The 17,939-nt window shown below is 32.7% G+C and overlaps 1 protein-coding gene across 1 annotated transcript in view; it reads right to left on the reverse strand.

The window, feature by feature from the left end:
* LOC145332496 (nephrin-like) overlaps positions 1 to 17,939 on the reverse strand; it is a 195,992-nt gene that overhangs the window by 30,315 nt on the left and 147,738 nt on the right. Inside the window, exons 37-43 of the mRNA XM_080177499.1 lie at positions 16,283 to 16,371; positions 15,853 to 15,922; positions 14,421 to 14,456; positions 7,162 to 7,218; positions 2,944 to 3,021; positions 1,935 to 2,037; positions 249 to 308 (exon numbers count right to left, since the gene is read on the reverse strand). Of these exons, the coding sequence (XP_080033625.1) occupies positions 249 to 308; positions 1,935 to 2,037; positions 2,944 to 3,021; positions 7,162 to 7,218; positions 14,421 to 14,456; positions 15,853 to 15,922; positions 16,283 to 16,371 (493 nt within the window). The remainder of the gene's footprint in view (positions 1 to 248; positions 309 to 1,934; positions 2,038 to 2,943; positions 3,022 to 7,161; positions 7,219 to 14,420; positions 14,457 to 15,852; positions 15,923 to 16,282; positions 16,372 to 17,939) is intronic.

The raw sequence follows: 17,939 nt of genomic DNA on the forward strand, positions 1-17,939 counted from the left end.
TTTTTATTGCGCTACCATTATCTGAAAGAATTAACTATAAGATGAAAATGAGTTTATCTTGTTTCAAGGCTAGGATATTCCTCTTGCTTATAACAATAATATCAAGATTTTTAATTACAGGCGTTAGGTACTATTCTTACTGTCTATTGTATAACACGGTTACGTTTGCTAGATAATAATAAAAGATTTGTTACAAAAGATCAAGGACATGTTTCTATATGCTTTAATTTATTTGTTGGTTAAATTTCCTATAGCAACAATAACAACTCTTGGGAGCTTGCCCTCACTAGAATGCTGAACCTCAGCAGCTGAAAATAAGATATTTTTACTTGTGTGCAAAAAAGAATTTTAAAAGACGTATAGTCTATTTAGTAACAGGTTAAGACCATTTTCATTTATAAAATGGCGATATCACTGAGGCTTACACGCGGCTTAAGTGAGGCTGTCCAGCCCTGATTATGTCAAATCCAGCGCTAGTTAAGTAATTCAATCACTGCAAATGATTTGCTAAAGTTAAATTAAGTTATTGAATATGTGCCTGGGTATATAGACACATAAAAGATTTGATGGTATCAAGTATATTTGTTATTAAAAATCCATTATCAAGTTTTCATTTTTAAGATAAATCCTAACTTCTTCTAACTTAACTAAAATATAATATTTCCTTTTATTGAAATTGAAAATGTTTATCTCTTAAACAAAGCATAAATGTAAACAATATTAAAGAGCAATTGTGTATTCAATATACAGAAGAGAATCATAAATACATACTTGTATAACCAGTCAAGCGAATAAAATAACAAATAAGTTTAACAGCAAGGAAATGAAATAACATACGTTAGCTTGTTCGGCTTTTCGTTTATAAATCATTTTTTTTGTAAATGCGAGACAAAACAAGAATGACAACATACATAAAAACGAAGCTCTGAAACAGTAGGACAAGAGAACATTTACTATTGTAGAGAATTAGAACTGAATAAGCAAAATATAAATGTAAATTTTACGGAAATTTGTTGCAAAACTGTTAAATACAGAACACACTAACATTGTTAGGACTTGATTATAGAGACGCTTCGCTCATAATATTGTACTTTATAGTAAAAGGAATCAATATTTCAAAAATTCGACATATAGGATAATTATATCACATACAAATTTGTTGTCAAAAAAGTTTTAAATCAACATGGTTCAAATACACGTACGGACATTCGGATAATTATTATAGAGTGTCTACGCTTAATAAATATTACCTAACTGTTATAGGAATTCCTTAAAGATCCCTATTAATATGATATTTATCTTTCAAAAAGGCCAAAAACAGAAATACTTACTACTTAAGAAAACGGTAGTTCTAACAAATCCCCCCATTGACTAAGGTACATGATATTGTTCTGAGGATATATTGTCCTCTTTACAAATATCAAATGTTTACAAATGAATATCATACTTATTTTATTTAAAATATTCTCTTTTCTCGTTTATCTTGTGTTAAATTAAATAGTGAAGCTGCTTAAAGACTAGAATCTGTCTGTCTGTTTGTCCATACATTTCTTTATTGTAACTTAGAATAATCAATTGTCAAACAAATTGTAATAATTTATCAATTAACTTTTGTTGCACTTGTTCTATAAAGTTTAGCCCCCCCCCCCCCCCCACTCTGATTAAATTTCTGAAGTTTTTAATAGTTCCTGTAAAAAGAACGTCATACTTGCCTACCATTGTTCAAATAAAATGTATGGTATGTCATTTGCATTGTATGACGTCATTTTTTATATGCACTAAATGCTGCTTCGTGGCTTCGTGACACACCAATAACTGTCATTTTTTAGAATGTTTAGTCTTACTGCACTTGTTCTATAAGGTTAAGCTTCCAACCCCCCCCCCCCCCCCCCCATCTGATTAACTGGTTAACTTTCTAAGGATTTCTTTGTTACCTTTCAACGACTGGAACTGTTCCGTGGAATAAGATGAGTCTCCCTGGATATTTCTGGAATTTATGGAGAAGGCATAGTCACCAAGCAATGACAGATGAATATCCTAAAAAAATAAAATGAAAATAGAACCTGTGCGTTTCCTTAAAGTGCCTATCGTGCATTTCCCGTAGTTTTCTTCCTATGCCAAACCTTTGCAAGGGACCCTAACCCCAATTGACCCATAACTTCAGTGTCTTAGCTCTGCTGTGTTACCTTGTACCCAATATGACCTTACCAATCCTTATACTAAAGTAACAGGATGTTTATGTGTTTGTGGGTAGGTAAGTCTGTGTGTTTGTACCAAAGAATCTCGCTAACCGCTGAACCGATCGGGTTCTCCTTAACAGGGTAGTTTCTTATAGGTCCCGGGAAGGTTTATAACTATTTTGGGGGAGGGTACCACCACCCTCCCAAGAGAAGTTACAACAAATCGATATTTGTTTTCCTCGAATAGAGACTCCTACGTAACATTGCAAAGTATCGTAGCAATTTAAGAGACTCCATCGCAACATTGCAAGGTATCTTATTATATTTTTAAAACACCAAACATTTAAAGTGCCACTAGAGGCCTCTAGGGGCGTAGCCGCTAAATCTTACATAAACTAATAAAAACACAACCAAAATATAACTTCCCCATCCCTCGTTTTCAATTTATTAGGGAATAGGGGTGAGAGGTTTCTGTGCTCGACCAGGCACTTTCAGAGAAATCGTAAAAAATATGGTGTATATTGGGTTAAGTAACAAACAACCAACCCTTTGATTTTACGACCTTATTCGGATGAGACGCCTAACTGTGCATGGTAATGAGTTGCGCTTGTTTATGGGCCAAGGCATTCCCCCTACTCTAACTATGTATTTCGCACAACTGACATAGCAGTAGTAGCAACATCTTTAGTTTTGATGCGGTGTCGGACCGACGACGACAAGCGAATGCGCTACGTGAGCCAGTAAGCCAGTGTCGCGGGCTTACCTGCTCGACATACTGATCATGCTCCCCAAGTTTACCAACATTTGTCTCATTCTCGTACACAATCATATTTGTAGTCACCTAAAACAATTGAGGTTGCTAACATGGACATCATTTATTGGTCAGTTCGTTCATCCAGTAGGACGGGAGGGATGAGATAAAGGGCTTGGATAGGGCTTTAAGCTTCATATTTGAAGACTCCTAAATCAATGGATGTAGAATACACGTGGATATTGTGACAGGAGAAAAATCGTCGTCAATTTAGCTTGCTAACATGGACATTATTTATTGGTCAGTTCGTTCATTCAGTAAGAGAAGAGGGTTGAGATAAAGGGTTTGGATAGGGCAAATCGTTATTTTAGCAAGCTTTAAGCTTCATATTTGTAGACACCTAAATCAATATGGATGTAGATATTGTGACAGGAGTAAAATTGTCGTCAATATTAAGGTTGCTAAAATCAAGTATTGGTCAGTTCCTTCATCTAGAAGGAAGGGGAGGGGATGAGATAAACGGTTTGTATAGGGAGAATCGTTATTTTAGCAAGCTACAAGTTTCAATTTATTTGAGTACATGATAATCTAGTGTAAGATCCAAGTAATAATAAATTCATTTCTAATTCAAATTTGATTAATAGATTTACTACCCTAGATATTTTAATAAACATAATAATCCGTTAAACGTAAAAAGGAATTTCTAGCATATGATGCCTTTTTTACATTTAGTCATAGTCATATGAATCAACCATAATACAAGCGATTAAATTTTGAGCAATTAAATCCTATTCAAAGCTTACTCATTTTATTAAAATCAAACTTTCTATAGTTAATCTTTATTTCATATCTTTTATTCCTGTAAAAGCGAAGCTTTTCTATACTTAGGGCCGGTCCGTTCGTCCGCCACGGATGACTTATCGTTAAGGTAGGCAGCTTAAAATTTGCAATCGATTTCAAACTTGGCATTGTGATTTCCTTAGTAGTTATGTACGATTTAGAATGTGTAACAACTCTATAGTGATTACCAGAATGTCTGTACGTCCATTTGAAAAAAAATTGATATGTAACCTTTTTGACAACATTTTTAGTCTGATATAATTATCCTATTCGTCTGATTTAACAATTACAACAAGATACAGTGTTAAATGCAAAGCATCTCTATGTTCAAGTCCTAAAAACATAAGTATGTTCTTCGCTTTTTTTGATGTTGTCATCCGTGTTATCATTTGATTACTCTAACTGTCTGATATTTTTTGTATTCTAATCCTTAAATACAATAATCTAAGAGAGATATATTCTCATTCAGCCCTTTCAAGTCTTTAATAGAGTTATCACATAGAGTTTCCATACATATTCTTTCCCCATTTCTATATTAGCAGTAAGTAGCAAGTCATATAACTTCTATTCGCTCCAAAAAAGTAGAGGGGGATCAGCTTTAATCAAAAACTAAACCAATGGCTTTACAAGATAGAGAGATAAGGGGTAACACCCCCCCCCCTCCCAACAGCCCAAATAAGAAAAAAGTTGGGGTACCCTTGAAAAACTCTGAACCCCAACAAATTATTTTGCAATGGTACAAAGCCTTAATTTTGGGTTATTCTTTTTATTTTTTCATACATCAAAATGTAGGTATCTCTTTCGATCCACATTAAAAATTTAAGGAGCTCCCACCCACAAAGTGAAAAGAAATACTAATGAAAATATCATAAATTTTAGATAAAATGATGAATAGTCTAGAGGTGGTAACTCTATGTTATAGATAAGAGGGACAGATAGAGACCGAAAGATTTCTTTATTATTTCTTTCCTTTCAACCATTTAATAAAGTTTAGGTTACCCTGTCAAACTAGGAGTATAGTATTGACATACTTTCAACAATTTAACAAAGTTTAGGTTACACTGTCAAACTAGCAGTATGGTGCTGACATACTTTTAACCATTTAATAAAGTTTAGGTTACCCTGTCAAACTAGTAGTATTGTGCTGACATACTCCCAACCATTTAATAAAGTTTAGGTTACCCTGTCAAACTAGAAGTATTGTGCTGACATACTTCAACCATTTAATAAAGTTTAGGTTACCCTGTCAAACTAGGAGTATAGTATTGACATACTTTCAACCATTTAATAAAGTTTAGGTTACCCTGTCAAACTAGAAGTATTGTGCTGACATACTTTCAACTATTTAATAAAGTTTAGGTTACCCTGTCAAACTAGGAGTATAGTATTAACATACTTTCAACCATTTAATAAAGTTTAGGTTACCCTGTCAAACTAGGAGTATAGTATTAACATACTTTCAACCATTTAATAAAGTTTAGGTTACCCTGTCAAACTAGGAGTATAGTATTGACATACTTCCAACAATTTAACAAAATTTAGGTTACCCTGTCAAACCAGGAGTATAGTATTGACATACTTTCAACTATTTAACAAAGTTTAGGTTACCCTGCAAAACTAACAATTTAGTCTTGACATACTTTCTTGTAGACAGGGAGGGAGGGGACATTGAGCAGTTTCTTACACTAGTCCCAAATGTTTTATAATAACGTTTTCTTATTTGTAGGCTTAACAAATTTGGGTTTTGATTGGTTGGTACAAGTGTCCAAACGTTTCAATCACTAATTATAATCTACAGAAGGCGAAAAATGTGTATTATCATTGGGGATGCATATCAATATATCGGCCATTGTCTTATCCCTTTTTATCCATGGATTGAAGATGACATTATTGACATAATGTTTAAAGTTTAATTATTATGTCAAATCATATTATGAACATGGTTTCAGTCAATATAATAACAACTTCTAAGTTTCACAAGTTAAAAAAAATCTAGTTCTTCAAAGATTTGAATGCTTACATAAGCGTATTATCAAAAAACTACAATTTTAGTATATCAAGTTTATAGGAAATTTCAATATTTTGTATTATAACTACTTTACAAGTAATTTTGACAGTCTGTATGTAGGTTGGTAAAAAGATAAGCATTAAAGACGTGTAAGCTTTTTAATTACTAATCCCCCAAATTTATATTGGGGCTAAAATTCACATATTTGGGGGGAGGTGATTATTTACTAAGTTAATAAAGAATATTTATTTATGTTGGATATAATCATTCTTGTAGTTTTCAGATTTTTAAAAAATCTATGAACAAGTTTTGAATTAAATAAGATTTTCCATACCATCGTATTTTCTTATATTTTTGAGTCTGAGAAAGCATGTAAAATTATGCCATATCATGTTCATTTCCCATACCAAACAATCCTTATGATAAAGAAAAGGGATATCTCTGTTTGTCTGTACTGAAGGATCTCGCTAACCACTAAACCAATATGTTTTTTCTTTACAATGTAGCTTCTCATATGTCCTTGAAAGGTTTGTAACTATTTTTGGAAAGGGTACCACCACTCTCTCAATAGAAATTGCAAAAATATATGAAGAGTCGCTAGGTGGCGCCAGCGAAGAAAAATAAATAAAAACAGATGATCTTAAAATAGACAAATTATTTTTAAACTATTATATTCTAAAAGAAAACATATTAAGTGCCAGTAGAGGCTCAAGAATTTTTATCTATCAACCTTATGTAGTTAAAGAGAAGCTTTGACTGGCTAAAGTATCAATAAATGGCAAAAGTGCAAAAGTATAAGAAATATTGTTCAATCTCATACTTTCCTTAAAAAATTTTGCAAGCCTAAAAATTGCAATATTTTTAATAGTGCATCAACTCTATATCTATTGTTGGTGTCCGTACGTCAATACGTTATTACCCTTGTTTATTTATAAAGACATAAAAATTGTGTAAGCTATAGAAGTATCATATACCTATAAATTTTCATACTTTGACAGCCTAAAAAGTCTACTAAATTCTAAAACTATACTTAACTGTAATTTTTTTACTTCACAAATAATTTTTTTTTATTTATACTAGCTACCAAGGGATTAGTAAAACATATTCTTTAGATTCAGTTAATAGTTATTTCTCGCATCGTATTATAAACGGCTTTCCGCGGATATAGAATGTACAATTATGAGATTAAAACTAGTTTTTTTAGCCCCGAGGTGACGAAGTCACCGGCTAAAAAAACTGGTTTTAATCTTATGATTTTACATTTTTATATTCGTAGAAAGCTGGATATAATACGATGCTAGACATAGTTTTTTCGTAAGGATGAGAACCGGTTCCTATCCACCGGATTCAAATGAATACGAGAAAGTATATTATTCCCTTACCTCTCTGACTCTGTAGAAAAATCTTTGGGGGAAGCCACCATCAAAACCAGGCTCCCACTAAAAAATATAAATATTAAAAAAATGAATGATTAATTATTACCTCATCTATATAGCAATCATTAAAAGATAAATGATCATAATTGAGACTAAATTATCATAGTTCTCCATATTATTTGAATACAATTTATTATCGGGCTCAAATAATATCTTATTAGAAGCAGAGAAAATCACGTTTCCCTCATTCCATTACTACGGGCGGAGTACGGACGTACGGACTACACGGATTATAGAGAAGCTTTGCTACTAACAAAGGAAATATTTTGTTTATATTTACATTTTCCAGAAATCATATTTTACCCTTTAAAATATTTTTGAAAATAAATAATCCTGGTAATGCGCACAGTGGTCCTCAAGGCAAAAGAAGTTTGACAAAACCTACCATAAAAACGGACTATATGGCCATCAAATATACACATTGGAGGGCCAGGAACTGATTTACTTAAAATCATAGCTGTTCCTTCTTGGGGTTTATTACATTTTAAAGTTAACAGACCAAATTCCCTAAAAAATCAAGGTTGTTTGTCACGATTTTGTTGCTTTGGATTCAAACCTTTATAACTTTGGCTGTATGAAAGACTCATGAAAGCTAAACCTACCATTGGAAAGCCTATTGAATGACAATTTCAGACATAGCTTTAAATTTTTTGTAGCTTTCTTACTTTTTGCTCTACAAGGAAAATTGTAACCAAAGGGAGAAAATTTATTGATAAATCTATTCTCAGAAAGGCTTTCACTAGGGTATTTTGATATAAATTTTTCAGGATTTTTCTTATGTTCAGTGATTCTTTTGATGACAAATGCAAAAAATACACTTTCATACATTTAATTTGGTATATTTGCATTTTTTCTACCTTGTGCCAAAAATTTTTTATAAAAATTATAAGTTGGTGTATATTTTTTTGTCCAAAATTGTACATAAATTTCAGGAATAAATATTAGGAACCATCAATTGCTACATTTTACATGTGTAGTTTTAAATTTCCTATATTTATGGTTGTGTAGGAGCCTCAAAAATGCTAAACCTACCATTGTAAAGCTTGTTGAACACTCTATCTAAATAAATCTACAACTTAAAAAAAAAATTGACTTAAAAGGCTTGCACAGGATTTATGTTAGGTGTAATAAATTTCACCTAAAATCTTTTCTTTCCTTCAAAATTTGGAGTAGAAGGGAGGTTACAAAGCAGTAATAGTTATCACATGTCCTGTTTCAACACCAATCTATGGAGGGGGTGTGCCCCCCCCCCCCCCAAAAATGGTGCAGGGCTTAGGTGCCCCCCCCTTTCCCCCCTAAAAAGGGAGGGGGGTAACATTTTGATAGTTGAAAATAATGCGAAATTTAAAAATTAAAAAAAATATTTTTTTCAAAACTCAACAAGATATAACATACCCCCCCCCCCCCTGGCCCCCCTACCCTACCCCATATCTATGGGGAATAATTCACAGTTGGGGGAGAGGGGGGGGGGGTGTAAAAAGTGCATGAAAAGTGCTGAAATTTATTTTATTTTCCTAAAATATATTTACCCCAGGGGTAACACATTTATGGGGTGGGGGGGTATTATCTGCTATATATCTTTTTAAAAAAATTAGGGGGGGGGTGATTTCAACCCCTCTCCCCACCTCCTTAGACATCTCTGGGAATTTTTTTCATCTTTTTTAACTCTTCCCCTTCTAAATTCTGGTAACTTCCCCCAGTTCAGGGGGTTTGGGTGGGGCTAACAATCCTTCCATAGAAAAAAACCTGCTCACGTTCAATCTGCACAAAGTAAAGACCAATTTAACTTTGGGCTCGGGAACGAAGTAGAGGTTGGAAACAACAATATGATGTTTGGCTGGGAAACCGCTAAAGGACTAGTCAGGCAGATGATTCTGAATTCCCGCAGACCAGCAAAAATTTGCACCTGGAATGTTTGGACAATGTTTCAGTCAGGCCAGAAAGAAAACATTTGCTGAGAAATGCTTAAAGCCAGGGTTGATATCCTGGCTATCACCGAATCATTGTGGACAAATAATGGAGAGTTTAAACATCATTCTGGCTTGAAAATACTTTACTCAGGCCATATGAATGAGAATCTAGGACATAAGCAAGGGGTGGCTCTTATGCTGACCAAGCAAGCAGAGCAGGCCATGATCAGTGGCCAACCCCATGGTCCAAGAATCATGGAGGCTTACTTCAAATCCTCAGATATAAACATCAATCTGAGAATTATAGTAGCATATGCTCTTACAGAACAACAGATACAGAGGTCAAAAACGAATTTTATGACCAGCTTGACTCTGTATTTAAGAATGGTCATAAAGAAAAGGACCTGACCATGCTCCTAGGAGATTTCAATGCTCAAGAGGGGAGTAATAATGAGAATTTAGAAGAAGTCATGGGCAAATATGGCCTAGGCTTAAGTAATGGCAAGGAAAATGACAAAGGTGATAGACTTGTAAGTTTTTGTACTGAAAACAAACTTGTCATTGGTGGAACCATCTTTAAACACAAGAAGATTCATACTGCCACCTGGAGATCACCAGATCAAAGAACCTTTAATCAGATAGACCACATCTGTATATCTAGATGTATAAAAGGTTCTCTCCTTGATGTCAGGGTTGAAAGAGGACCATTCAGACTATTATCTTCTATCTTCTACAGTTCGGCTTAGATTTAAAAAGCAGGACTCAAACCCTAACCCCAGGAAGAAATATAATTTAACAACCCTTCAAAACTCTGAAAAGCTACAAGAGTTTAAGCTCACTCAAAAGAACAGATTTGAGTTGTTGACTTTTCAAGAGGAAGATGGAGTTAAAGATATTGGGCAAAGTATCAAAAAAGTTTATAATGATACTAGCCAAGAATAATTAGGTTTCAAAAAGGCTAACCAAAAGCCGTGGATCACTAAAAGATCCATTGATCTCATGGATCAAAGAAGAGATGTAAGACAAAAGACACTTTCTAGAAACTCTCCAGAAGATAAAGACCTGTATAAGATGCTCAGCAGGGAAATCCAAAGAAGTGTCAGAATTGTTAAAAAAGAACACTTGGAAAACCTTGCTATGCAAGCAGAAAATGCTGCTAATCAAAATAGAATGAAAGATGTCTATGAGATTACTAAGAGCATTGCAGGTAAAGTACACAAATCAGGATCACACATCAGGGACAAGGATGGTTCACTCCTTAAAACTGATGAAGATATTCCAAATAGATGGGCAGAGCACTTCACTGAACTGCTAAATCTTCCAGTTCCAGAGGAAGAAACTGAGATTCCACCCTCAGATGCACTTGACATTGACTGTCAAGCGCCAAATCTATTGGAAATCAAAGAGGCCATTAAAAATTTGAAAAATAAAAAGGCCACTGGACCTGATAACATACCAGCTGAGGTCATAAAAGCAGACCTAGATACATCAGCTGAGGCATTCCTACCTTTGATCACAAAGATATGGAATGATGAGTTATGCCCAGAGGACTGGAAGAATGGACATATCTCATTACTAGCCAAAAAAGGACACTTGACCCAATGTGGAAACTACAGAGGGATAATGCTTCTTTCAGTACCTAGCCGTATCCTTAGTAAGATTCTTCTTAATAGAATAAAGAAAAAGGTTAATTAAAACCTAATCAGGCTGGATTTAGACTAAACTGTTCCAATATTGATCAGGTAACCTCTCTAAGAATCATCATAGAGCAATCCAAGGAATGGAACTCTGAGCTCTTTGTAAACTTCATTGACTACAAAAAAGCATTTGATTCTTTAGACAGAAGATCTCTCTGGAAAATCTGCCGACACTATGGCATTCCAGAAAAGATAATCAATATCATTAAAGCTATATTTCATAAAGGAGGTGGAAATGTAATGTATAAAGGTAAACTATCAACCTTTTTTGAGATTGTAACAGGCGTCAGACAAGGATGCCTTCTTTCTCTCTTCCTTTTCCTCCTTGCCATTGACTGGATCATGAAGAACTGTGAAAGTAATGATGGCATTTGCTGGGAGCTATTTGGCAATCCAAAATATTTGGGAGTTTTGGACTTTGCTGATGATATTGCTTTGTTAACAAGCAATAGAAGTCAAATGCAAAGAAGGACTAACATGATAGCTGAAACTTCCAAGAAAATTGGACTAGAAATTAATGTTCCTAAAACCAAAATACTCAAATTAAATGCAAATTCCCAAGAACCAATTACTATTGGAGACCAAATTCTTGAGGATGTAGATTGTTTTGAGTATCTTGGAAGTAAAATTGATGAAGCTGGAGGCACTTTAACAAATGTTAAAGCTAGAATTAAAAAATCTAGGACAGCCTTTGCCAGCCTGAACAAAATTTGGAATTCCAACAACATCTCCATAAAGACCAAGTTAAGATGTTCTCTCTGTTTTGCTGTATGGGGCTGAAACTTAGTTCCTAAACACAGCAGTGGTCTCCAAGCTACAGACATATATCAATAAATGTCTCAGGAGAATCCACTAGATCTTTTGGCCAAATAAGATCACAAATGCTGAGCTTCTAGAGCGCAGTGACATGTCAGACATTAAACTGACAATAAAACAGAGGAAATGGTGATGGTTGGGGCACACACTAAGGAAAGGGCATGATGATATATCCAGGCCTTGACTTGGAACCCCCAAATGGGAAAGAGGAAACCAGGTAGACCAAAAACAACCTGGAGGAGGGAACACTTAAAGGGAGTGTAAAGGTAAAAATTTCTCACCATATTATCAAATCTTAACATTTTCTAAGCACCTTTCAATAAACTGATCAACTAAAAACGTCGTATTAACAAAAATATCAAGGATTTAAGCCTTGATTTTTTGGTATTTTGGGAGGGAAAACTGGAAAAACAGGGAAAATCTGAACTTTTTTCTTTATTAAAATGTTTGTAGGGATATTTAACTTGTCACATATAGTTTAAACTATTTACTTACTGTTAAGCATTTATTTTATGACATAAAATTGTTAATTCATGCTGTAATAACGTAGAAATTAAGTAATAAAGATTTATTTTAAGTTCGTATTATTGACAAAAAAATACCTTACTGTTTACAAAGGGTTGAATCTCAGAGATTATTTGAAGTGATAATATCCTTTTTTATTGTGTTGGACTATAAACAACCCACTTTGGAGAATTAGTTTACACTTTTATCAGACTGTTTATAAAGAAATATTGCATCTTCATTATTTACAAATTTTGTAATTAAAGGTGGTCGAGAGATGGGCCATCTAAAGTTAATTGGATACTAAAAAAAAACAGTTTCTAGCTTTGTTATTGTATTTGGTTTTCAATAAAAAAAATTGCTTATTTTATCAATTTCTAAGTAACTATACATTGGTTTAAAGCAAGGATTATGTTAAAAGTTAGCTTAACCGTTAGGAAAAATCAAGAACTATGTGAAAAAGTTTAATTTTAGCTATAATGGGAGAAAAAAAAATTTAATGCACATTTTATATAATACATAAAATTTCTTCCTTTCCCTGTACCTTATAATAATCGTCAGAAAAAGCCGTTTTTTAAGCAAACAAAAGCACGTTTTGCTCTATCTGTGAGATATTATGAATGAGATAATGTTAAGATTTGATATTAAGATGGAGAAATTTACGTTTACAATCCCTTTAAGTAAACTGAAAGATTTAAAAATTCCATCTTTCAGCATTGCCTTAAAACGTGCCCAAACAAAGGAAGATTGGAGAACCATTGTGCATGGCCTACGTTCTGCCGAGAACTAAAAGGCAATGATGATGACTCTTCATGCACTTTTTACACCCCCCCCCCTCTCCCCCAACTGTGAATTATTCCCCATAGATATGAGATAGGGGAGGGGGGCCAGGGGGGAGTATTTTATATCTTGTTGAGTTTTTAAAAAAAAATATTTTTTTAAATTTTTAAATTTTGCATTATTTTCAACTATCAAAATGTTACCCCCCTCCCTTTTTAGGGGGGGAAAGGGGGGGGCACCTAAGCCCTGCACCATTTTTTTTTTGGGGGGGGGGAACACCCCCTCCATAGATTGGTGTTGAAACAGGACATGTGATAACTATTACTGCTTTGTAACCTCCCTTCTACTCCAAATTTTGTAGAAAAGAAAAGATTTTTGGTGAAATTTATTACACCTAACATAAATCCTGTGCAAGCCTTTTAAGTCAATTTTTTTTTAAAGTCGTAGATTTATTTGGATAGAGTGTTCAACAAGCTTTACAATGGTAGGTTTAGCATTTTTGAGGCTCCTACACAACCATAAATATAGGAAATTTAAAACTACACATGTAAAATGTAGCAATTGATGGTTCTTAATATTTATTCCTGAAATTTATGTACAATTTTGGACAAAAAAATATACACCAACTTATAATTTTTATAAAAAATTTTTGGCACAAGGTAGAAAAAATGCAAATATACCAAATTAAATGTATGAAAGTGTATTTTTTGCATTTGGCATCAAAAGAATCACTGAACATAAGAAAAATCCTGAAAAATTTATATCAAAATACCCTAGTGAAAGCCTTTCTGAGAATAGATTTATCAATAAATTTTCTCCCTTTGGTTACAATTTTCCTTGTAGAGCAAAAAGTAAGAAAGCTACAAAAAATTTAAAGCTATGTCTGAAATTGTCATTCAATAGGCTTTCCAATGGTAGGTTTAGCTTTCATGAGTCTTTCATACAGCCAAAGTTATCAAGGTTTGAATCCAAAGCAACAAAATCGTGACAAACAACCTTGATTTTTTAGGGAATTTGGTCTGTTAACTTTAAAATGGAATAAACCCCAAGAAGGAACAGCTATGATTTTAAGAAAATCAGTTCCTGGCCCTCCAATGTGTATATTTGATGGCCATATAGTCCGTTTTTATGGTAGGTTTTGTCAAACTTCTTTTGCCTTGAGGACCACTGTGTGCGAAACCAAATAGCAAAATATATTTTTTTTAAAATAAATTTGATAAAAGTAAAGAAAATTGTAAATCTTATTGTTATTCAAGTTTTTAACTATGTAACTATCAAATCTTGTAACGTTTTTCATGCCCTTAAATAAAAGATATCTTTAAAAAACTGTGCTCTTCTAAAAAAAAAGATAAAAGCCTGCTCTCTATCCTCCCTTAACAGACAAACTCAAATCATTCAGCTGTTTAAGAGATCTTAATGGATATACAAACACTTTTTTATTGGAATAACAACAAAGATCACACCAAAATTAGATTTTTAAAAAAGAAAAAAACCTTACCCTCAGTCTGACAGTGTGATTGTTCAGTTGTTTAACCTAAATAAAAAAAAAAGAATTTTGTATGTATTTCTTCATAGAATATATCAATTTAAACAAAACAAAATTTAAAGCCTCTAAGATGTTTTTTTATCAAAGTAAAGACAATTATGTTTCAAAAAAACTTTTTTGTTGAAAAAAAAGACGCAACCCAATCTGTCCCGATTTTGTATCACTTTTGAAAAGTGCGATTCCTGTGACGTCATATAAAAAGGGAAGGGGGGAAGAAAATTTTTCCCTTTTCTCCCATCTCTTTTGAAGAGATGTTCTTCCCCCCTTCCCTTTTTCTTTCCCGAAACGTATATGACGTAACTGGAATAGAACTTTTCAAAGTGATACAAAATCGGGACAGATTGGGTTGTGTCAAAAAAAAGGTTTTGTTGTAAAATGTTCAAATGGCAAAAATATCAAAAGAATAATCACTTCTTTATTATCGATCTTCATTGTAACAATTAATGACGGTCATACGTACATACCTTGGTTATAGAGTAGCTGCGCTACTAATAATAATACCTCTAATTTTGATATTTGATCAGGTATACTATTGTGAACTATACTTATTATAGAGTAGCTACGCCACTAATATTATTACCTCTAATTTTGATATTTGACCAGGTATACTATTGTGAACTATACTTATTATAGAGTAGCTACACTACTAATATTACCTCTAATTTTGATATTTGATCAGGTATACTATTATGAACTATACTTATTATAGAGTAGCTACACTACTAATATTATTACCTCTAATTTTGATATTTGATCAGGTATACTATTATGAACTATACTTATTATAGAGTAGCTACACTACTAATATTATTACCTCTAATTTTGATATTTGATCAGGTATACTATTGTGAACTATACGATGCTGCGCAAAATGGTACAAAAAAAATAACGTCATACTATAAAGTTATCCAATGAGAGGCCAGTATACATTGTAATTGACCAATGGTAAAATATATACTCGCCTCTCATTGGTTATTTTATCATATGACGTCAATTTTTTTGTACCATTTTGCGCAGCATCGAACTATACTTATTATAGAGTAGCTACACTACTAATATTATTACCTCTAATTTTGATATTTGATCAGGTATACTATTGTGAACTATACTTATTATAGAGTAGCTACACTACTAATACTATTACCTCTAATTTTGATATTTGATCAGGTATACTATTGTGAACTATACTTATTATAGAGTAGCTACACTACTAATATTATTACCTCTAATTTTGATATTTGATCAGGTATACTATTGTGAACTATACTTTTTATAGAGTAGCTACACTACTAATATTATTACCTCTTATTTTGATATTTGATCAGGTATATTATTGTGAACTATACTAATTATAGAGTAGCTGCGCTACTAATAATATTATTACCTCTAATTTTGATATTTGATCAGGTATACTATTGTGAACTATACTTATTATGTGACTATCAGTCGATAAACTAAACAATAAAAAAAATATTTATTTGAACATAGAAAAATAGGAAGATTCCATTAATTTATTGAAGGGAGGGGGTATTACCCCCTCAAAACATTCCCTTAATGGCTCAATGCCCTTAGTTTTTCAGGTTAGGTAAATTTGTAACATTTCACACACAGTTTTTATTCCCATCCCCCTAAAATGGGTACTCCCCAACCCCCTTTTAATTTTTCCTCTGGGGTTTAACATTTGGGGAGGAGATTAAAAAATTTCATAATTGTAACAATCATTTCCACCCAATATATAATTTTTATGTCAATCTATCAAATGCTTTGTTAATATCAAAAACCTACACGAATTCTCATTTTAAAAATATTTTTTCCTGTTATTTGCATAGCACCGATATCTGCCAAAGTCTGCGTTTTCCACTTGGCTTATTTGCAGTTCTGACAACCATGTTCCCGGGGCAGTCTAGATAGATAGATAGATAGATAGATAGATAGATAGATAGATAGATAGATAGATAGATAGATAGATAGATAGATAGATAGATAGATAGATAGATAGATAGATAGATAGATAGATAGATAGATAGATAGATAGATAGATAGATAGATAGATAGATAGATAGATAGATAGATAGATAGATAGATAGATAGATAGATAGATAGATAGATAGATAGATAGATAGATAGATAGATAGATATATAGATAGATAGATAGATATATAGATAAATAGATAAATAAATAGATAGATAAATAGATAGATATATAGATAAATAGATAGATAGATAGATAGATAAATAGATAGATAGATAGATAGATAGATAGATAGATAGATAGATAGATAGATATAAATTTATATGGTATATTATATTGCTCTTTATATCATTAAACTAATGGAACAGATTAAAACTAAAATTTGGCTACAACAAAATTAATCCAGACTTAAAATTATAGGGATGTGGATTTTAAATTTTAGTTTCTACAAACATCTTCATAAATAAGAACAAAAGGTAAAACGGACATTCTGTTATAGCTTTTAGGCTATTAAAATTGTACCACATTTCTATTGGACTCATCATGCAAAGTTTAAGACAATTCTAATTAAGTGCCAAAAAATGATAGTAAAAATTTTCGCATTTTATCGAATTTTTGTGAAGCATTACTCCATGAACAATCCTTCCACTAAGATAGAGAGAATGACAAAGAGAATTAGAGCCAAGTTAATCCATCCATTCCTCCACGCTTAAATAATTTAAAGATACTTTGTTTCCTTTTGGACAAATAGATTTCATTACCACTCTTTATATGTAAATACTAGTGGCTACGCCCCTAGAGGCCTCTCGGGGCACCAGAAAAATACCCGGTTTTTTGGCCCAAAAAATTTAAATGTAATTTTTGAACGTCCAAAGTGAGTTGTAGAGTAGCTAATACTACGATACGATCCGTAATTGAAAACTACATAACCTCATGTAATTTATAGAGCCACAAGTAAGATACGAAACGATTTATATCCACAGTGCAAATGAAGGTGCTTTGACTTTTGTGTCAGAACCTAAATTGGGACATAGTGCATTTCATTACCCTAGGTTAGGTAACTTCATTTCACTCTTCAATAAAATCTACAATGCAGCGGTTTTTCAGAAAATTAAATTTGAAAATTTCAAGTTCAATTTTCATCCACTAGGAGTTACCACATAATCATGACAAGAAAAGCAAAGATTATTTATTTAAAATTTTGAACAACTTTGCTTTTATAAAGTTCTTCAAAAACCACTCCTGAAGTGAGTTAATTAATGGCCATTTTTATCAATTGCTTTGCTAAGGTCACGGAAATTCAGCCTTAAATAAATCATATATAGAGAGGTATTATGACTGACTTTATATAAGCAAAGTTGTTCAAAATTTTAAATAAATAATCTTTGCTTTTCTTGTCATGATTATGCGGTAACTCCTAGTGGGTGAAAATTGAACTTGAAATTTTTAAATCTAATTTTCTCAAAAACCGCTGCATTTTAGATTTTATTGAAAAGTGA

This window comes from Acartia tonsa, chromosome 11 (genome assembly GCF_053477335.1).
Source record: "Acartia tonsa isolate MP-2025a chromosome 11, ASM5347733v1, whole genome shotgun sequence".
NCBI classification, from domain to species: Eukaryota; Metazoa; Arthropoda; class Copepoda; order Calanoida; family Acartiidae; genus Acartia; species Acartia tonsa.